This window comes from Acinonyx jubatus, chromosome X (genome assembly GCF_027475565.1).
Source record: "Acinonyx jubatus isolate Ajub_Pintada_27869175 chromosome X, VMU_Ajub_asm_v1.0, whole genome shotgun sequence".
In the NCBI taxonomy this organism is placed as follows: domain Eukaryota; kingdom Metazoa; phylum Chordata; class Mammalia; order Carnivora; family Felidae; genus Acinonyx; species Acinonyx jubatus.
Window position 1 is genome coordinate 56,617,592 of NC_069389.1, and position 21,362 is coordinate 56,638,953.

Here is a 21,362-nt window from a genome sequence, read left to right on the forward strand (position 1 = left end):
CAGTTGTGTAATTGTTGGGGAACTGAGAAGGCAGATGATAGATTTGATTCAGGATTCAGATTTTTTTTTCTAGATGTGTTGGAAAGATTGGGAACTGAAGGTGTCAGCAAGGAAAAAAAAGTTGAAGTTCGAGCTTTTCAAACTTTGTCACCAGAAGACCCTTTATAGCAGCAGATTTATTATGTTTTATCTTTAAAAGTTAATCAGATTTTGCATTTGACTTATCTGTTTTCACATGTTTCATTCACATTTCTTACCAAATTATTTTATATCATCCCCCTACATCTATCTTCAAGTACAATTACTGATGAAGGGAGATATACCATATTATATACATGTTACCTTATTTTTTATTTTTTTCTAATTTTTAAGTTTATTTATTTTGGTGGGAGAGGAACAGAGAGAGAGAGAGAGAGAGAGAGAATCCCAAGCTGGCTCTGCACTGCCAGCACACAGCCCAATGTGGGGCCCAAACCCACGAAACGGTGAGATAATGCCCTGAGCTGGAACCAAGTTGGATGCCCAACCAACCGAGCCACCCAGGCTCAATTACCTTATTTTTTAAAGCACGGGAGCTGATGAGGGAGGAAACTAAAGCCAAGAGAGGCTTGATAGATTGGGAAATAGGAATTAATGAGCTTATAAGTTTCCTTGAGGTCAGAGAGAATAAAAAAACTGGACAGATAAAAGGCTGTGATAAGAAAGTGGGATATTGGAATTGAAACTTTCAGAAGTGAATCTGTTGTCAGTAAAGATAGCATTCTGTATATAGCCTTGGATATGTTTGGCTAGAGTGGAGGTGCAAACCTTTGACATGAAATTTACAAGGATTTTGGATGGATAGTACATGAGGACATTAGAGTAACCTACCATGATGGGGAAGGATTTGGAGCCAAGAGGAAGACTCTGCTGTCAGGTGTGTAGGTCCTTGGTGAATGTGAGTGAGTTTGTGATGGTGAGTAGAGCTCTCAAACTCAGGTGGCCTGCAGGGGTCAGGCAAGTAATGTAAATGAGTGCAGTAGGCCAGGTGTGGATTGTAGTGAACTAAAAGAGTACATATTCCATCTAAAGAGGCATGTACTTCATTTGATTGTTGTCCTAAGGAAATGAGCATATAATACAATGTTGCTAGGTAATCTTAATTTTTCAAGAGAAGCTGAAAATGTAGATTTTTGTGTGCGACATTTCCCAATTTTTATGTATTTTCAAATAATTTAAAATTGTTTTAAAAAATTCTCTGGGCCAAACAAAAACATCTATTTGTAGGCCAAGTCTGGCTCCAAGACAGCTGGTTTTCAACCTCTGGCATAGTAGAGAACAAGTCTTAAAATAGGGGAGATTTTTTTCCCATGGGGGAGTAAATAAGGATTTGACAGCAGTAGTGAACAGTCTAGAAGGCTGACTTTTCCCCCTCTGAAACCAATGGATAAGAGTATAAGAATCTTCCGAGTAGGGCTGTGAGGGTTAGTGGTGTCATGTGATACAAAATGCGACATCTTTTGTACTAAAAGGACATCAGTCATCTAGTTGAAGACCACTTACGAGGTGTTTCCTACTATCCGGTACCATACACCAAATAATACTTTTATTTAAAATTTTGTTGGTTTGGTATGATTTCAACATGCTTGTGTTTTTAATTAATAGTAATAGAGTCCATGAGGGTCTATTCCCTAAAAAATTTACTAACCACGGTTAGTAGAATGGTATATCTAGTTAACATTATCTTGACTCTTTCCATTCAGATCCTTCACACATAATATCACACTACATATAAGCATATTTTTGTAGCATTTTATGTAACTTTATCACCTTATCCTATATTATCGTGTGTGTGTGTGTGTGTGTGTGTGTGTATAATATGTGTATATAAGGTATATAGCCACGCTGAGGTTAGGGTTATTAGGGGACAAGTAACACTACATATAAAACTGCACCTGGAAGGGTACAGGACATGTCAGAGGACTGTCTAGTAGTTAAGCAGTGGTGATGGACTACACCCTAATAATAGAGATTAAGCCCTTAGGCCTTCCACGTGCCATGTAGGTACTGAATCAACCTCAGAGCCTCTCTTTCTGTTCAAGTAATATTTGAAAAGAGTATTAATAATCAGGGAAACCCAAAACTTGGGATTGGAGCTATTTGTGGTAGTCTCAGAAGGCATACAGCACTCCATGTCTGTGAAAGAAGAGGGGCATGTAGATCAAGAAATCCCTTCTGGGGGCACCTGGGAGGCTTAGCCGGTTGAGCGTCCAATTTTGACTCAGGTCATAATCTCACAGCTCATGAGTTCGGGCCCTGTGTCGGGCTCTGTGCTGACAGCTCGGAGCCTGGATCCTGCTTCGGATTCTGTGTCTCCCTCTCTCTGCCCCTCCCCCACTTGCATGCACACACGTACACATGCACGTTCTCTCTCAAAAATAAACAAACATTAAAAAAAAGAAATCCCTTCTAAGAAACACAACCCAAACTTGTATAAAACTGTAAGGTCCTAAGTTGTTGATAGAGGTGTTAGTACTTAGTGTTCGGTTGAATTTGAAGTGGACTGCATAGTCTGTTCCAGTAGGTGATGCCAAGCTATTCATGATATTTCTTTTCCCAAAGAATTTCCTAGCAAGTTACTCCTCTAGTGCTCTCCAAACCAAAAATCAACTCTGATGAGAAGCCACCTTCAGGGTAGGCCTAGGATAAGTAGATCCTGTGTCCTAAAACCTGAGACCCTGAAGTTTTAGAATGCTCAGTGGGATCCTACAACCTAGATAAGATACAAGATAACTTTACAAAAAACAAAAACAAAAAAAACCCCACAAACATCTGGGAAGGTTTTCTTTCTACTTTTGTTTAACTCCCAACCCTGTGTGAGCTCTGATAGTTCTGTTTATAGGACCCTTTGTGGAATCTCATCCTATACATGTGGAGGTTAGTATTCAGCCAAAGACTCAAGGGAGCCTCTTTGCAGATCTTAACTTATTTTTCTGTGGAGCTCCCTCCTCTCTGGTTCTACCCTGCAGTTTCCAGCTGTCTTCGCCTCAGAAACCAATATTCCTCTCTGTCGCCTTGTGAGACTGCTGTGCCTTGCGTGGGTAGAAAGTAGAAAGCCACGGCCAATTATAGAGCCCACCTCCTTTATTTCGCTTCTCCCAGCGATCATAGTCCCACACTTCCTGTTGGTCAGTGTTTGAAAACAGTAGTTTCATAGCAGGCCACTAGCAGTTCTTCCATCTGGAAGGTCTTTTAATTTTGTTTGTGGTGTTTTCTGACATAGAGTAACTTACTTTTTTAAGTTGATGTGTAATTAATATACAGTGTTATATCAGTTTCAGGTATACAATATGATTCAAACAGTTCCATACATTCTTAGGGCTTATCAAGATAAGTGTGCTCTGTAATCCCCATCACTCCATCCCCAAACCCCTCTCCTCTGGCGACCACCAGTTTGCTCTCTGTATTTAAGAGTCTGTTTGTTTGTGTCTTTTTTCTTTGTTCTTTTGTTTCTTAAATTCCACATATGAGTGAAATCATATGGTGTTTGTCTTTCCCTGACTGACTTGTTTGCCTTAGCATTATACTCTCTAGTGCCGTCCATGTCGTTTCAAATGGCAGGATTTCACTCTTTTCGAGGGCTGAATACTATTCCATTGTATCTATATACTACTGTCTCATTTATCTACCTATGGATGGACACTTGGGTTGCTTCCATATCTTGGCTATTCTAAATAATGCTGCAGTAAACATAGGGGTGCATGTATCTTTTCAAATTCGTGTTTCCATTTTCTTTGGGGTCAATAGACACATGAAAAGACATTACTAAACCTGATGTTTCCCTGATGGAAATGCAAATCAAAACCACAATGAAATATCACCTTCCACATGTCAGAATATCTAAAATCAAAAACATAAAAAATATCAAGTGTGTTGGTGAGGATACGGAGGAAAAGGAACCTTCATGCACTGTTGGTGGGAATGCAAATTGGTGCAGTCATTGTGGAAACAGTAATGGAGTTTCCTCAAAAAATGAAAATAGAATTATCATATGATCCAGTAATTCCACTACTAGGTATGTACCCAGAGAAAATGAGAAACTTCATTTTTATGTAGTTATATTTTTCAGTCTTTTCCTTCAGGATTTTTATCTTTGGTTACACTTGTTTAAAAGATCTCCCCTACCCCTAAGATACCCAACTGTATTCTCTTCTAATACATATCATATTTTAAATTTTTGAATGTTTATTGACTTAAAAAAATAGATTCTATGGTATAAGGTAAATATCTAACTTACTTTCTCTTCCAAATGATTAGCCAAAGGGTCCTAAGTTCTATTTATGGAATAGTCTATCCTTTCCTACTAAATGAAATGATACCTTTATCATATGCTGAATTCTTATGTATTCTTGAACCTATTTGGAGATTTTCTATTGTCTTTTATTTGTTTGTCTAATCTGCACTATTACACCAGATAGTATCACTGTGATCATCACTCAGACTTTATAATTTTAAATTCCTTGTCTTTCTTGGCTCAATTATTAAAGAAACTCCAAGATAATTTTTGTTAGATTCTAACTTGACCCCAAGTAAATAAATAGTATTGAAATCTTATTTAATGTATGGATTAAGTTGGAGAGCGTGTGTATCTTTATAATACTACATTTCTGTTTCTTCATTTATTCACATTCTTTTTACTCCCTCAACAAAGGCTTCTAGTTTTCTTTGGATAATTTCTAGGTATCTTTAATTTATTCCCACACATATATTTTATAGTTTTTGTTGCTATTGAGCATCTTTTTGTTGTTGTTAAGTTTATTTCTAGGCAATTTAAAAGTTTTGCTGCTATTGTACATATGCTGTTTTTCCCCTAACTGCTTATTAATTCTGAAGTTTTCAGTCAGTTTGAATATGAGTAGATGATTCAGTATTATTCATAGGTTAATACAATGCTTAGTATTTATATTTCCATATACTAGTTTCTAAGTCTGTCCTATGAGACTACTCTGTAAAGTTTGGCCAGTAATAAATAAAAAGGTTCTTTTTTATCTGTCAATGACCTTCCTTAGATTGGGGCAAGATATAAATATTCCTATGTGAAGGTTAAGTCTCTCACATCATTGAAGAGAATAAAATCACTCTCAACCCTGCTTCAGCCTCTTGCTGCCTTTCTTGCTCTTCCTCTTCTTCACAGCCAGACTTCGGTTTTGTTTTTGGTTTTTGTTTTTGTTTTTATTGTGGTAAAATGTACACAACATAAAAATCTTGCCTTTTAAACCATTTTTAGATGTACAGTTCAGTGGCATTAAGTATGTTCAAAATGTCGTGCAACCATCACTGCTACCCGTTTCCAGAACTTTTTCATCATCCCAAACAGAAACTCTATATCCATTAAACAATAATCCTGTTCTCCCCTTCCCTCAGCCCTTGGCAACTTCTGTTCTACTTTCTGTCTGTGAATTTGCCTCTTCCAGGTACTTCATGTAAGGTAAATCAGTACATAGAATACTTGCCCTTTTGTGTCTGGCTTATTTCATCAAGGTTCATCCATGTTGTGTAGCATGATCACTTTTTTTTAATGAGTACGTAACGTTTCTCTCCTTTTCTTTACCTACCATTCATGCCTCATTCAGCCTTAACCTGGCTTCTCCCTGTCCAACATACCAAGTGAATAGGATCACATGATTGCCAGATACAGCTGGCACTTTTTAGTCGTTTTCTTGGCATCACCCCAGTATTGGACATCACTGATCATTCCTTTCTTGAAACTGTATTATAATCATTGGCTTCGTAACTTTTTAAAAATGTTTTATTTATTTTTGAGAGAGATCGAGAGAGAGACAGTATGAGCGGGGGAGAGGCAGAGAGAGAGGGAGACACAGAATCTGAAGCAGGCTCCAGGCTCCAAGCTGTCAGCACAGAGCTCGACGCGGGGCTCAAACTCGTGAACTGCAAGATCATGATGTGAGCCGAAATCGGACACTTAACCAACTGAGCCACCCAGGCACCCCGTGTATTATAATCATTGACTTCACAACTTTTAGCCTTTATATTCCTCCTACCTGTTAGATCATTCCTTTACTATCTCCTTTGCTGAATGTTCCTCTGCCTGTTCCTCTAACTTCAACGGCCACCTCTTTCCTGATAAATCTCAGTTTTACTCTGAGTGAAGGTCTGTGTACCCATCCCCCTGCTGAACATTTCCGCTTGGATGTCTCAGTGGAACTTCAGACATCCCTCACACTGAACGTTCTTCTGTCCTTCTCTATTCTAGCTGTTCTCCCTTCATCCTTTATTCAACTCAGTCCTTCACTATTTCCAGTCTGGGTTTAATGGGGGCACTAGTGTCACCCAGTAGCTGCACCTAGAAACCTCAGGGTTATTTTTAATTCTTTCCCTTGAAGAATTCTCCAACTTCCAATATATCAGTAAAGCCCTCATTGTATTTTGCCTGGAGTATAACAGCAAATAGTTACCTGGCTAACGTTCCAGCTTCTAGACTTACTAACCTAGCATTCACATTCTTGTCAGATGGACCTCTTTTTTAAAAGATAAAAAAAATTTATTTTTTATAAAAGGTCAAACAATATGGAAATATATAAAATTTAACAATTAAAGCTTCTGCCTACCCTCCTAACCCCATCTGCCATAGTTTGACAGTAAAACAGAGGTAACCATTTTAGCATATATCCTTATATATCTTTTCCATGCTTTTTTTTCTTCCATGCTTTTTTTTCTGTACTTACACAAAGCATGTTTAATAAATTACACATAGTTTTTAAAAATTTATTTTTATAAGAATTGCCATTTTTACAAAGAACTATTTTGTAAGCTGCTCTTTGCTAATAAATATATTGTGATTTTTTTGAAATAATTTTAGATTCAAGAAATTACAAAAATAGTACAGAGCCTCGTGTACCCTTCACTCAGCTTCTGCCAGTGGTGACATCTTACGTAACTTTAGTTCATTATCAAAATCAGGAAATTGGTTTGGTACATTACCATTAACTAGGTTTCAGACCTTATTCAGTTTGCACTTAAAAAAATCTATATTGTGTGTGTATGTACAGTCCCATGCAGTTTTATGCCGTCATGTAGCCACTACTGTTCTATTACTACCAGAAAACTCCCCAATGCTACCTCTTTGTATCTGCATCCCCCTAACATGTACCTACCACTGTCTTGTCCCTTGGCAACCTCTTATCTATTCTTCATCTTTATAGTTTGGACATTTGAGCACGTTAACATAAAAAATAACACTTTTTGAGATTGACTTTTTTCACTAAGCTTATTTCCCTTGAGATCTCTTTTAATTGTTGTATTAGTAGTTCATTTCTCCAAATTGCTGAGTAGTGTTCCATTGTGCCACAGTTTGTTCAACCATTCACTCATTGAAAGACAGGTTTCCCTTTTTTGTATTGTAAATAAAGCTGCTGTGAACATTTGTGTACAGGGTTTTAGGTTTTGTATTTTCATTTCCCAGGGATAAATGCCCAAGAGGATGATGGTAAACATATGTTTAGGTTTGTAAGAAACTGCCAAACTCTTTTCCAGTGTGTCTGTACCATTTTGCATTCACAAGCAATATATGAATGATCTCTTTAGTGTTTAGTATGATCACTGTTTTTTTTTTTTTTTTCATTTAGTCATTCTTTAATTTCACTGAGGTTTTACTTTGCCTTTCCCTAATGGCTGTTGATGTTAAACATCTTTTCATATGCTTACGTGCCATCCATATATTTTCTTTGTTGAGGTATCTATTCATTTCTTTGCCTCAGTTTTAATTGTTCTGTTTTCTTATTAATGAGTTTTGAGGGCTCTTTATATATTTTAGGTACTTGCTCTTTATTAAATGTAAGACTTTTAAAATTTGCATTTTTAAAAATAAACCAAAATTTTTTTGAAGTATAGTTGACATGTTCTGTTAGTTTCAGGTTTATAACATAGTGACTCAATTCTATACATTACACAGTGCTCACCATGATAAGTGTGTAGTCACCACCTCTCATCGTAGAACGTTATTAAATATTATTGACTGTATTCCCGATGCTATACTTTTTATCCCTGTGACTTATTTATAACTGAGTGTTGGCAAAGATGTGGAGAGAAAAGAACGCTCATGCAGTGTTAGTGGGAATTTAATTGGTGCAACCACTGTGGAAAACAGTAAGGAGGTTTTTCGAAAAGTTAAAAATAGAAATACCATAGAATCCAGTAATTCCACTGCTGGGTATTTACCCAAAGAAAATGAAAACACTAATTTGAAAAGACACACGGACCCCTGTGTTTCCTGCAGTGTTGTTTACAATAGCCAAGGTATGGAAGCAACCTAAAGTACCCATCAGTAGATGAATGGATCATGTTAGATGTACGATTGGCAAAGATTTTTCTCCCAGTCTGTGTTGTCTCAGTCTTTTGACACTATCTTTGGAAGAACAGAAATGTTTAATTTTAATGAAGTCCAATTTGTCAATTTTTTTCTTTTATGGAGTACACTTCTGGTATAACTCTAAGAAGTCTGCTTAACCCCAGGTCACAAAGGTTTTCTCTCATATTTTCTTTTCAAAGTTTGTAGTATCAGTGTTTCACATCTAAATCCATAATCCACTTTGAATTAATTTTTGTATGTGATAAGAGGTTTTGGTTGAGTTTCATTTTGTTTTGTCTGTGGATGTTCAGTTGTTCCATTTCATTTGTTGAGAAGGCTATCCTTTCTCCATTGAATTGCTTTCCTTTCTCCATTGAATTGCTTTGAGCACCTTTATTAAGAATCAGTTGAGGGGCGCCTGGGTGGCTCAGTCGGTTGGGCAGCCAACTTCGGCTCAGGTCAAGATCTCGCGGTCCGTGAGTTCGAGCCCCGCGTCAGGCTCTGTGCTGACCGCTCAGAGCCTGGAGCCTGTTTCAGATTCTGTGTCTCCCTCTCTCTGACCCTCCCCCGTTCATGCTCTGTCTCTCTCTGTCTCAAAAATAAATAAACGTTAAAAATAAAATTAAAAAAAGAAAAGAATCAGTTGAGTGTGTGGGTCTATTTCTGGATTTATTTTTTTTTAAGTTTATTTATTTTGAGAGAGAGACAGAGAGTGCTGTTTAGGGACAGAGAAAGAGGGAGAGAGAATCCCAAGCAGGCTCTGCACTGTCAGCACAGAACTCGATGTGGGGCTCAAACTCACAAACCGCGAGTTCATGACCTGAGCCAAAACCAAGAGTCGGCCACTTAACTGACTGAACCACCCAGGTCCCCCTACTTCTGCATTTATTTTGTTCCATTGATCTCTGTATCTATCTCTCTGCATTGTACCATGATTACTGTAGCTATATACATATATATATATATATATATATATATATATATATAGTAAGTCTTGTCATCAGGTAGATTAATTCCTCTCACTTTATTCTTTTTTTTTAATTTTATTTTTTAAAATTTACATCCAAATTAGCATATAGTGCAACAATGATTTCAGGAGTAGATTCCTTAGTGCCCCTTACCCATTTAGCCCATCCCCCCTCTCACAACCCCTCCATTAACCCTCCGTTTGTTCTCCATATTTATGGGTCTCATCCGTTTTGTCCCCCTCCCTGTTTTTATATTATTTTTGTTTCCCTTCCTTTATGTTAATCTGTTTTGTCTCTTAAACTCCTCATATGACTGAAGTCATACGATTTTTATCTTTCTCTGACTAATTTCACTTAGCATAATACCCTCTAGTTCCATCCACGTAGTTGCAAATGGCAAGATTTCATTCCTTTTGATTGCTGAGTAACACTTCATTGTATATATATATACCACATCTTCTTTATCCATTCATCCATCAATGGACATGTAGGCTCTTTCCATACTTTAGCTATTGTTGATAGTGCGGCTGTAAACATGGGGGTGCATGTGTCCCTTTGAAACAGCACACCTGTATCCCTTGGATAAATGCCTAGTAATGCAGTTGCTGGGTCGTAGGGTAGTTCTATTTTTAGTTTTTTGAGGAACCTCCATACTGTTTTCCAGAGTGGCTGCACCAGCTTGCATTCCCATATTCTTTTTTTTTAATGAAAGGGAAGTTTGTGTTTGTGTTCAACAAGTAAAAGGAATGAGGTAAAATATTTAATTCATATTCCAGTAGATTGAATTGTAGGAGACCTTACAATATATTATGTAACAGGCAGTATTAACTATTTAAAATAATAAAGATTTACATCAGTTTAATAACTTCAGAGAGGTTATTTTTTTTAATGCATTATAGGCAAACCTGAGGTACCTAGAATGGTCTCAAGACATCACCTTAGGGATGGGGAGACTGTCTTGGAAATGGACATGAGGAGCCTCCAGAAATCTCCCCCAGTTCCAGGGCCATACTTGCAAAGTGGTGAGAGAGAACCAAATGCCCCCTTAGAGGGCTGTGGACATAAATCCCAAGGGAATGGAGGCCAGGGAAAACTTGGGTACAGGTAGTTGCAGAAGTTTCTGGAAATAAGCAGGAAAGCTTGAAGGACCTGCATGCTTTGCTGATGTCTGATAACAGCCTAGGGAGCTCTAGCTTTACCAGTGGATAAATTTGTTTGATCATTTTATATACTGTTTCCTTTCATGTCATCTTTCTCTTGTCCTGTTCAGCTTCTTCTCTTCAGTGTATACTCCTGTTCATAAGCTGAAATTCTTACTCTTACTCTATTTCTTATTTTTTGTTAATCATTGACAGTTTCCTACTGCTCATTTTATTAACCACACCATCACTGTTTCCTCTGTTACCTCTTCTGTTCAGACTCCTGTATCTTTCATTTATAATCTGCCTTCACAAATAGATTTTTAATCCTGTTTCCTCTTGTCTTCATCCCTAATGTGTGTGTATTTTTTTGTCTTCTTTATCATCTTGATGTTCATTGCCTTCTATTCCTTATCCAATTCATTCATCATTTATTCAGGTTTTTATTTTTCCACCTTCCAGTATTTAAATCCTTTTTTCTCTTTCCAAATTAATTACTTTCCCTTATTCATCTATTAATGTTTCCACTCTAAAATATTTTGAAAATTATTCTATTTTAATAATATTCAAGGATATTCGTACTTTTTCTCTTTATTATTTCAGTCTCCCACACTCCCATCTTTTGTTTTTGTTACTGTGAGTTCCTTTTTTTTCTCTATCATGTCCACTTTTCTTTCCTCCTTACTTCCTCTGTCCTCACAACTGTTTTGTTGCTTAAATCTTTGATTTTTTAAAAAATTATTTATTTTTTAATTTACATCCAAGTTAGCATATAGTGCAACAATGATTTCAGGAGTAGATTCCTTAGTGCCCCTTACCCATTTAGCCCATCCCCCCTCCCACAACCCCTCCAGTAACCCTCTGTTTGTTCTCCATATTTAAGAGTCTCTTATGTTTTGTCCCCCTCCCTGTTTTTTATATTATTTTTGTTTCCCTTCCCTTATGTTCATCTGTTTTGTCTCTTAAAGTCCTCATATGAGTGAAGGCATTATGATATTTGTCTTTCTCTAATTTCGCTTAGCATAATACCCTCTGGTTCCATCCATGTAGTTGCAAATGGCAAGATTTCATTCTTTTTGATTGCCGAGTATTACTCCATTGTATATGTATGTATGTATATATATATATATGTATATATATATATATATATATATGTATATATATATATATATATATATATATGTATATATATATATATATACATATATATATATACATATATATATATATATATATATGTACACACACACACCACATCTTCTTTATCCATTCATCTATGGATGGACATTTGGGCTCTTTCCATACTTTGGCTATTGTTGATAGTGTGGCTATAAACATGGGGGTGCACGTGTCCCTTCAAAACAGCACACCTGTATCCCATGGATAAATGCCTAATAGTGCAATTGCTGGGTCGTAGGGTAGTTCTACTTTTAATTTTTTGAGGAGCCTCCATACTGTTTTCCAGAGTGGCTGTATCAGTTTGCATTCCCATCAGCAGTGCAAAAGAGATCTCTTTCTCTGCATCCTCGCCAACATCTGTTGTTGCCTGAGTTGTTAGTTAGCCTAAATCTTTGATTTTTTAAAAATGTTTTTAATGTTTCTTTATTTTTGAGAGACAGAGACAGAGTGTGAGTGGGGAAGAGTCAGAGAAAGAGGGAGACACAGAATCTGAAGCAGGCTCTAGGCTCTGAGCTACCAGCACAGAGCCCAACATGGGGCTTAAATTCACAGACTGCAATATCATGACCCGAGCCAAAGTCAGATGCTTAACCAACTAAGCCACCCAGGATCCCCTAAATCTTTGATTTTTAATTCATGTTTCCATTTTTCCATTTACTGTAATAACTTATCTCACTCCCTTGGTATATTTTGTTTTTTTTCATTTCTCTATTTCCATTGCTCTGCCATCCAGTTTCTGTCACTTGTAAGGGCTTTCTGATATTTAGGTTACATGAATTTATATCTAAGTTTTAAGACTTGTTGTTATTCCTATTAGGGAGGAAATCCTTTTCCTCTACCCCCTTATGTTGGGTATGGAGGCATGCAACCCAAGCTGACAAAAGAGTTGAATGGGAGATAAACCCCAAATTTATTCATGTGTCTGTGGGAGTTCACAAAAGTGTAGCTCGTGAATAGCTAAGATCAAGAGCTTATGCACCTAACTTCTAAAAAAAAATGGGAAGGGGAAGAAAGGGCTTCTATGGGAAGAACAAATTGGTTTCTAGGGGAACAAACAGAAGATAAGAAAAGTTTGTGATGATTATTGTCTATGCAGGTGTGAGTGGTATTTTCCGTTGTTCTCAAGCTGCCAGTGAAGGGAATTTGTAAGTGTCATTCCCAGAAGTTTCTACTTTTAGTGACATAGGGCAGCGCCTAGCAGGCTTTCCCTGCTCCTGCATCTGTTGAATCTCGAATGTCTTAAGGTTAAAGTAATCTTCTGAGAGTCAGCTGGGTCCCCACAATCCTATCTAATTGTTCTGGTAGCAGTTTCTTACTTAGAAAACCAATGCTTCTAAATGAAAACTTCTTTTTTCTTGATTTCCTAAAATCCCTAATTTAATGCTTTCTCATTCTTGACATATATCCTAATATATTTTCTATTTCTTGTTAGGATTAACTTTTTCCATAATCCTTTTTGCACCTGTGCCTTTTTTTTTATTTGCACAATTTTCTTTAGGTTCTTGACTGCCCTCACTTGCTTTCTTTTTGTCTTTTCCTGCTCATTCTGTTCAGCTCATTTCCTGGCTGAGATGGCACTACCTTTGTTCTCTCCTGTTCTGTTCTGTTTCTAGTTGCACTTGTACCTTCACATTCTTTGTCCCTCCCTTTTCTTTTCCATTTTGATTAACCATTGTCTCCTGATTTTAATTCTCCTTCACATTTATTTTAAACATTCTCTTCAATTCAGCCTTGTTTTTCTTATTTCTTAGTTCTTCATCCTCTTCTGATCTAAGAAGATTTTAGAAACAACTTGTCAAGCTCAATGTAACAAAAGGGTATAGATTTTGTTGGAAATTGTGTTGAATTTTAAATATTGGTGAGGACTGTCACTTTGTGATGTAGGGTATTACGATTTATAAATGTTCTATGTAGAATATTTTCTTTCTTAACAGTGTTCAACAGATTTGTACAATTTTACCCAAGAAATTCTTGCACAAATTTGAGATTATTTCATAGTATTATTATTACAAATCCTAAATTTTCTAAAATTACACTGCCTAAAGAAAATAACTTCCAAAATAATGAGATGTGTTACCACTTTAATACTTTTCTCTAGGGCTTTAAACTTATTTTGAGTGTTGACCATCTTATAATCAGTGAATAACGACAGTTACATCTTTTCATTTTCTAGAATGCTTATTCTTTTTTGTTTGTTTGTTTACCACATATATTAGGAGCTAAAATGCAATAAAACGTGTGGACATGATAGTTGGTATAGTTCTAACATTATTGATTTAAAAGAGCATTGGGCTTCATGATTTATTAGTTTGTTCTATGTTTATATTAACTACCTTGCATAAAGTCAATAATATCCTTTATGTTTATAATATATTAAGGGCTTAAATTTTTATAATAAATGAATATTGAATACAAAAAATTATTTTTGAGAGAGAGCTCAAGTGGTGGAGGGGCAGCGAGAGGGGGACAGAGGATCGGAAGTAGGCTCTGCACTGACAGCAGCAAGCCTGATGTGGGGCTCAAATCACAAACCCTGAGATCATGACCTGAGCCGAAGTCTGACGCTCAGCTGACTGAGCCACCCAGGCGCCCCCTCCCTTTATTCTTTCTATAAATTTTATTTTTCTTTTGCCTTCTTACTCATATTTTAGAGAAGTCTTTATATACATACAGAGAAGTCTTGCCAAGATTTTGATAAGAATTGAGGTAAACCTGGAGATCAGTTTTGGGGAAAATTGACATGGTTATTGATCCTGTCTTATTGTTCGTACGTATTAGATCTCTCTCATTCTTTTTAATGTATCCCATAGCATAGATATATGTATCAATTTATTTAACCATCCCCCCTGTTGGGTATTTAAAGTGTTTGTATAATGCTGGCTTGCAAACCTCTTTTCACTACTTTTTTTTAAACGTTTATTTATTTTTGAGACAGAGAGAGACAGAGCATGAACGGAGGAGGGTCAGAGAGAGAGGGAGACACAGAATCTGAAACAGGCTCCAGGCTCTGAGCGGTCAGCACAGAGCCCGACACGGGGCTCGAACTCACGGACCGCGAGATCGTGACCTGAGCTGAAGTCGGCTGCCCAACCGACTGAGCCACCCAGGCGCCCCTCTTTTCACTATTTTTATATTTCATTGATATTGTGCACTTCTAGGGACTATTTCTATAGGAAATTTTGATATGTGTTCTAAAATTGTGTTCTAAAAATCTGTACCTCTTCATAGTGAAAAACAACAGTGAGAATGCCTGTTCCCCTACAACTTCTACAACATCAGAATTATCAGTGTTTAAAAATCTTTACCAATGAAATTATTTCTGTAAATTCAAATATATAACTGAAGTGAAATTTTTCCATCTTAAAAAATTACATGCTCCTTAAAAAAATCAAACCATACAGAATTATAAAAAGTGAAAAGGAAAAATCTTCCCATCTTTCTCCTTTTCCCCATCCCATTCTCTAGAGTGGCCACTGCCAGATTTGATGTGAAGCATCCTGGACCTTTTTCTATACATACATATACTTTTTTGACAAAAGAAATCACATATTTACATTTTGTTCTACAGTTTTATTTTTTCACTTGATAGTATGTTATGGACAATTTTTCATTCATGTAAGTATATCATCTTGTTTAAGTGAAATCTATTTGTATATGACTCAAAGGAAAAAGAGCTAGGGGTGCCTGGGTGGCTCAGTCGGTTAAGCATCTGACTTCGGCTCAGGTCATGATCTCACAGCTCATGGGTTCAAACCCTGTGTCAGGCTCTGTGCTGACAGCACAGACAGAGCTTGGAGTCTGCTTCGGATTCTGGGTCTCCCTCTCTCGCTGCCCCTCCCCCACTTGCACTCTGTCTCTTTCTCTCTCTCTCAAAAAATGAATAAACATCTAAAAATTTAAAGGAAAAAAGGGGTGCCTGCATGGCTCAGTCGGTTGAGCGTCTGACTTGGGCTCAGGTCACGATCTCACGGTTTGTGGGTTCGGGCCCTTCATGGGGCTCTGTGCTGACAACTCGGAGCCTGGAACCTGCTTCAGATTCTGTGTCTCCCTCTCTCTCTGCTCCTCCCCCGCTCACGCTCTGGCTCTCTCTCTGTCTCTCAAAAATGAATAAATGTTAAAAATTTTTTAAATAAAAAATTAAAGAAAAAAGAGCTAAATGAATGTCATTATGAATGTTTCTGCAAAAGATACTGAAATTGAATTTCTACTCTAAAAAAAATATGCCGTGGCTGAAGGGAGAGGGAGATTATCCAGTGGTCACTGTCGTTTGAATTTTCATTTCTATGAGAATACTGCTTTGTTCAGGAATTCAATTTCTACTTAAAATTTGATAGGAAATATATGATGTCTATAACTTGCTAGCCCTCTTGTGTACTGTATTGAGCTAGTAGATAGATAGATAGCAATCTGGTATGAGGCAGCATCTCCCTGAAGTCTTGTGCTTGTGATGAGTAAGATGGTATAATATGCCAATAAGCAAATATGTACCAGAATATATTAAGGCTACAACAAAGTCCATATTTAAAAAATATCATAGGAGAAAGTAAAGATTATTACTTACTAAAAGAAAAAGGAGACTCAAGAAAAAAACAGGCTTTCTTTCAGTGCTGGAGTTTGTGTAATGTATTTTCAGGGCACCTCTGTGGTGTCAGGAGAAACCAAACAAAACCTGAACATGAGGGATACAAATCAGTGTTAACTTCCTCCATGTTTATTCTTTATAAGCTATTGTAGTTGATATCATGTAGAGTTGGGCCAAGAGTACGGAAAGAAAAATGGCCACAGGTAGACTTAATGGTCTAAATCTAATAAGTGATTGCTGTAAGCTACGTGTAGACAGGAACCATGTCTGTCTTTTATCCCTGGTGCGTAGGGTAATGTTTGGCACATAGTAGAGACTCAATAAATAATCTGTTGCGTGAACGAATGGCCAGAGGTGGAGCTGCAGTACCAAGAAAGGAGAGTGGTGCTTCAGAAGCCATGGGATTAGAGTTTAAGGAAGAAGTAAGTATCGGCTGCAAACACAGCACAGGGCTTCCAAGGTCAAGTATGAAAAATGTTCACCACATTTGGCAGTTAGCACATCACTGTTGACTTGAAGAGAACAATTTTTATGAAGTCTTCTTTAACACTGCTTCATTCTATGACACATTGCTACTTCCTCTACAGTCCCTTATTACTTTCTCCATTATTGAAATTGTGAGTGTATAATCTTCATGAGGCGATGAAAGGCATCAAGGTCAAGGACCTGTCTTGTTTTTGTTAGTTTGTTCTGTTTTGTTTTTTAATTTTTATCTTTGTATCACCAGAACCTGGCACTGTACTTGGCTTAAAAATGAAGAGTTAAGGCCTGTTATGAATTGTACTCTACAGGAAAAGGTGTTTTGAAGTCATTATGTGGTTATTTTTTCCAATGGCTGTAGAGATATGATGTGACTGTTTAGCCAAGACTGTGTTATATGTATTTTTTTTAATTTTAATGTGTATTTATTTTTGAGAGAGAGAGAGACAGAGCGCAAGTGGGGAAGGGACAGAGAGAGAGGGAGACACAGAATCTGAAACAAGCTCCAGGTTCTGAGCTGTCCGCACAGAGCCCAATGCGGAGCTCGAACTCGAGAACGGTGAGATCATAACCTGAGCCGAAGTCGGATGCTTAACCGACTGAGCCACCCAGGCGCCCCGTATGTATTTTTTTAAGTTGCCGAATGGAATAGTGGTTCATTTAGGAAAGAGAGAAGCATTTTCAGGTTCTTTAGGGCTTTTCATCAGATAGTCCTGAATGTAAATCATACCTTTGTCCAGTGAGATTTATTACCCCAGTTCCCCTCTGGATAGTTTCTGGCTTCTTGAATTTCTGGTCCAGATTCTGAGTGAGGTTCTGTTACTCCAGTTTGAGAGATCAGACCTCTTATCTTGGAAACTAAACATCTTAATTTGCATTTGATCCACATTCTACATAATGTAAAGAGCCTAGCTACAGTCTCGAAGACTAGATTTACTTCTCTTTTTACCTTTTCTGGACCTAGTTTGTGATAAATATCTAAGAATTGAGAGAGTTCAAGCTCAGTTTCTTTGGGATCTGTGGACCATTGCGTAGTTTCTTTAGGAATTAGCTATATGGATTTCTTCTCTCTTTTTAAATCTGGCACTGATTTTTTTAAGGGAGCTTTCTACTGCTACTAGGATTTGATTTGATTTTTTAATTTTAATTATTCACATTGGAACACGTGCGTATCCCCCTGCACCGTTCACTGTCAGATAATACTTTAGGTTTGTTTTGGCAGAGTACTCATTTTCTTAGGAGGAAGGTTATTTTGGGTATCAACAGAAAGATTCTCAAAGAATATGTGAGCTTGAGAGTGATCACAAACATCCTTTTCTCCTTGGTTGAGCAGGACTGCTCACCAACTTGACTGGTATTTTCACTGAAACCTTTCAGGAAGCAATAATACTTGTTTTCCCTCTCTCACCAGAACCATGAAGCTTGCAGCTTTCTTCTCACATCTCTGCAGAGGTCAATTAACTTAGAAATGACAAAAAGAATTTTCTTGATTTGGGTGGAAAATCAGCCTTCCTGAGCTGTCATTGGAATTACCACTACTTAAGGACATTTGGATTTGAATTCTATATGATTCTGTAGGTTACTGCCAATCCTTATTTGAAATAAGGCCAAGTATAGATTTATTTCCTTGACAAGACATTTGCAATTACATTGCTCTGATTTAAGGAGAGAGAGAGAAAAGCAAAGTATATTTGGAAAAACATTTCTTTTTATAAACGGGTAGCTTATTCTCCTGTAGGGCACAGTGATAATTCATAGATGGCCTTATCTTTCATTCATTTTTGTGTTGTTTTGGGAATCACTCGTTAAAAAATTAGTTCTGGTTTTCTGTGTTGTGACCTTTTAGGGACTACGAAATTGAATTCACTTTCCACTTACTCGTTTTCCTCCTATGATAGCTCCAGCACCTTTATTATTCCCACAGAGACCCTGTTAGTTTATATGTCTCTTTGCTGGACTCCTCTTTTCTTCCTAATCTGTGAAGCCTACTGTTGATCATCCTACTTCTAGTAAGCTCCTGACTGCTGCAGAATAGAGAGCAGTATTTTTAGCTTTATGGAAATGGTGTGGTTATAGACCCTTTTGAGAGTCTGTTGAAAAACCATGGATCTTCCACCCAGAAAACTGTATATTACATATAGAATTTTGTTTAGTTTCAGTACATTCATGGATCTCTTTATCTCATTACCACCCCATTCAAGAATTCCTGGGATAAGAAAACATCTGGGTGTCTTATCCTTTTGGGGTGGGTATGCATTTATTTATTTATTTATTGAGGTGTCTTGAGATACAATGTTATATTAATTGCAGGTGTACATCATAGGGATTCGACAATTCTATACATCGCACTATTCTCAACACAGTAGTAGTGACAATAGTTGCCGTCTGTCAGCGTACAACTCTATTGCAATATTATTAACCATGTTCCCTATGCTGTAGTTTTCACCTCTGAGACTTACTTATTTTAGAACTAGAAGTTTGTACCTCTTAATACCCTTCACCTATTTCACCCATGCTCCCACCCACCACCCCTCTGGCAACCACCAGTTCGTTCTCTGTATTTTAAGAGTCTGTTTTTTGTTTGCTTGTTCATTTTTTTGGGGGGGGGGTTTAGATTCCATATATAAGTGAAATCATATGGCATTTGTCTTTCTCTGTCTGACTTAGCATTATACCCTCTAGCTCCATCCGTGTTGTTGCAAATGGCAAGGTTTCATTCTTTTTAATGGCTGAATAATACTGTATTGTGTACATGTGTGTGTGTGTACACCACATCTTTATCCAGTCATCTCTTGATGACACTTGCACTGCTTCCATATCTTGGCTGCTGTAAATAATGGTGCAAAAAACATGGGGGTGCATGTATCTTTTCAACTTAGTGTTTTCATTTCCTTTGGGCAAATTAGATATTTTATCCTTTTTTGTTCATGTTAAAAATGGTTTGCCAACTCCACCACCATCTTTTATCAAAAATACTTCAAAGCTATTTTGCATTTAGTAGAGTAATAGAGTTAAATAGCTGAACCCCTTGTCATGCTTGAGAGCACAGACTTAAAAACTGAGAAGGCACACAAACAGCTAGCAATCCAAACACATGGACAAGGACAGGTATATCAGCTATGTAAATAAGTGTGTGTGTTTTTATATATTTTGGGGTTATTATTAGTGGGTATTTCTTTAGTTATATACTGCAAAGAAAATGGGGAAGGAAGAGGTTCCATCTACAAAATATTTTTAATGTGTATTTTTGATAGAGTGTGAGCAGGGGAGGGCAGAGAGAGTGGGGGAGACATGGAATCTGAAGCAGGCTCCAGGCTCTGAGCTGTCAGCACAGACCCCGACGCGGGGCTTGAACTTACAAACCGCGAGATCATGACCTGAGCCGAAGTCAGATGCTTAACCAACTGAGCCACCCAGGCGCCCCTAATTTTTCCTGTATTTTAAAGAAGAGCATTGAGGTGTTAAAGGGTTAGTTGAGGTTTAGGTTTCAAAACTGAAGTCATGTAAGGTCTGTATTCTTCATGTATAGGCTGGAATTGTAACTACAAGGCAAGTCCCCATAGGTAGCGTTGTCAGCATACCATATGCAATTCTTGTTTGCATTGGCTTGCAGAAGGAGGCCTGTGGCCTGTATGCAGCCTATTTACTCGAGCATCCTGTATTGCTATCAACAAGAGCAAGCTTATCTGAGAACTTTTGCAGTCTGTCTCCCTCAGTATTTTGAGGACCAGGCTACTGGTGGCCGTAGGAGATTAGAGCTCTGGAAATTTGAGCTGCGGGCTTATCACTGAAACTGTCCTTGATGGTGAGCCAGCTCTGGCTGGCTGTATGTGTGTCCTAAATATCTTGATGGAGGACTTTGTTTTCTTTCTAGTTTATTTTTGTTTGTCACAGTCAGCTTGTGTAAGGATACAACTTTGAAAGAATACATCTTTGAAAGAACACATGGCCTATCTGAGATTTTAACTGAGACTTCTTTGTTCATATAATAGCTTATAATAATCAGAGTAGGTCTGGCATGAAAGTTGCACATATACACATGGTGTATTTTTTAGCCTTTGCATCCTAATAAATACTAGGTTTAATTCAGGGATCACCTACCCTGTGAAGCCTTTCCTAATTCCTTTTTCCCCTCTCACTTCCCAGAATTGGCCACTTCCTCCTCTGTGCCTCTACTGAACCCTGTATGAATTTTTTCACTTCATTCTGTTGCCCTATTTGTTTAAAAATTTTTTTTTAATGTTTTATTTATTTTTAAGACAGAGAGAGACAGAGCATGAGTGGGGATGGGGCAGAGAGAGAGGGAGACACAGAATCCAAAGCAGGCTCCAGGCTCCAAGCTGTCAGCACAGAGCTCGATGTGGGACTCGAACTCATGAACCATGAGATCATGACCTGAGCCGAAGTCGGACACTCAACCGACTGAGCCACCCAGGCGCCCCTGCCCTATTTGTTTATATTCTATCTTACTGTACTAGACTTTAAGTTTCTTGAGGATATGGTCTGTATCGTCCTCATTTCTGTCTGGCACATAGAAAGTATTCAAAAATGTTTTAAGAATGAATGAATGGGTAAATGAACAGTATATTAAAGAATAATTAAAGTTAAGGATTAAAACCCCAGATGCCTTCAGGGTCTAGGCATAAATGAGTTAAGCAGACCTGGGC

General features: G+C 37.5%; 1 protein-coding gene across 8 annotated transcripts in view; it reads left to right on the plus strand.

Moving 5' to 3' along the window:
• Positions 1 to 21,362, plus strand: part of TAF1 (TATA-box binding protein associated factor 1) — an 82,696-nt gene that overhangs the window by 48,817 nt on the left and 12,517 nt on the right. The window contains exon 33 of one of the 8 annotated variants that reach the window (XM_053202467.1): positions 16,507 to 19,442. The exons of the other annotated variants lie outside the window; for them this stretch is intronic. Within the exon in view, the coding sequence (XP_053058442.1) occupies positions 16,507 to 16,511 (5 nt within the window). The 3' untranslated portion in view covers positions 16,512 to 19,442. Of the gene's footprint in view, positions 1 to 16,506; positions 19,443 to 21,362 lie in introns of those variants that run through there. 8 annotated transcript variants of the gene reach the window in all.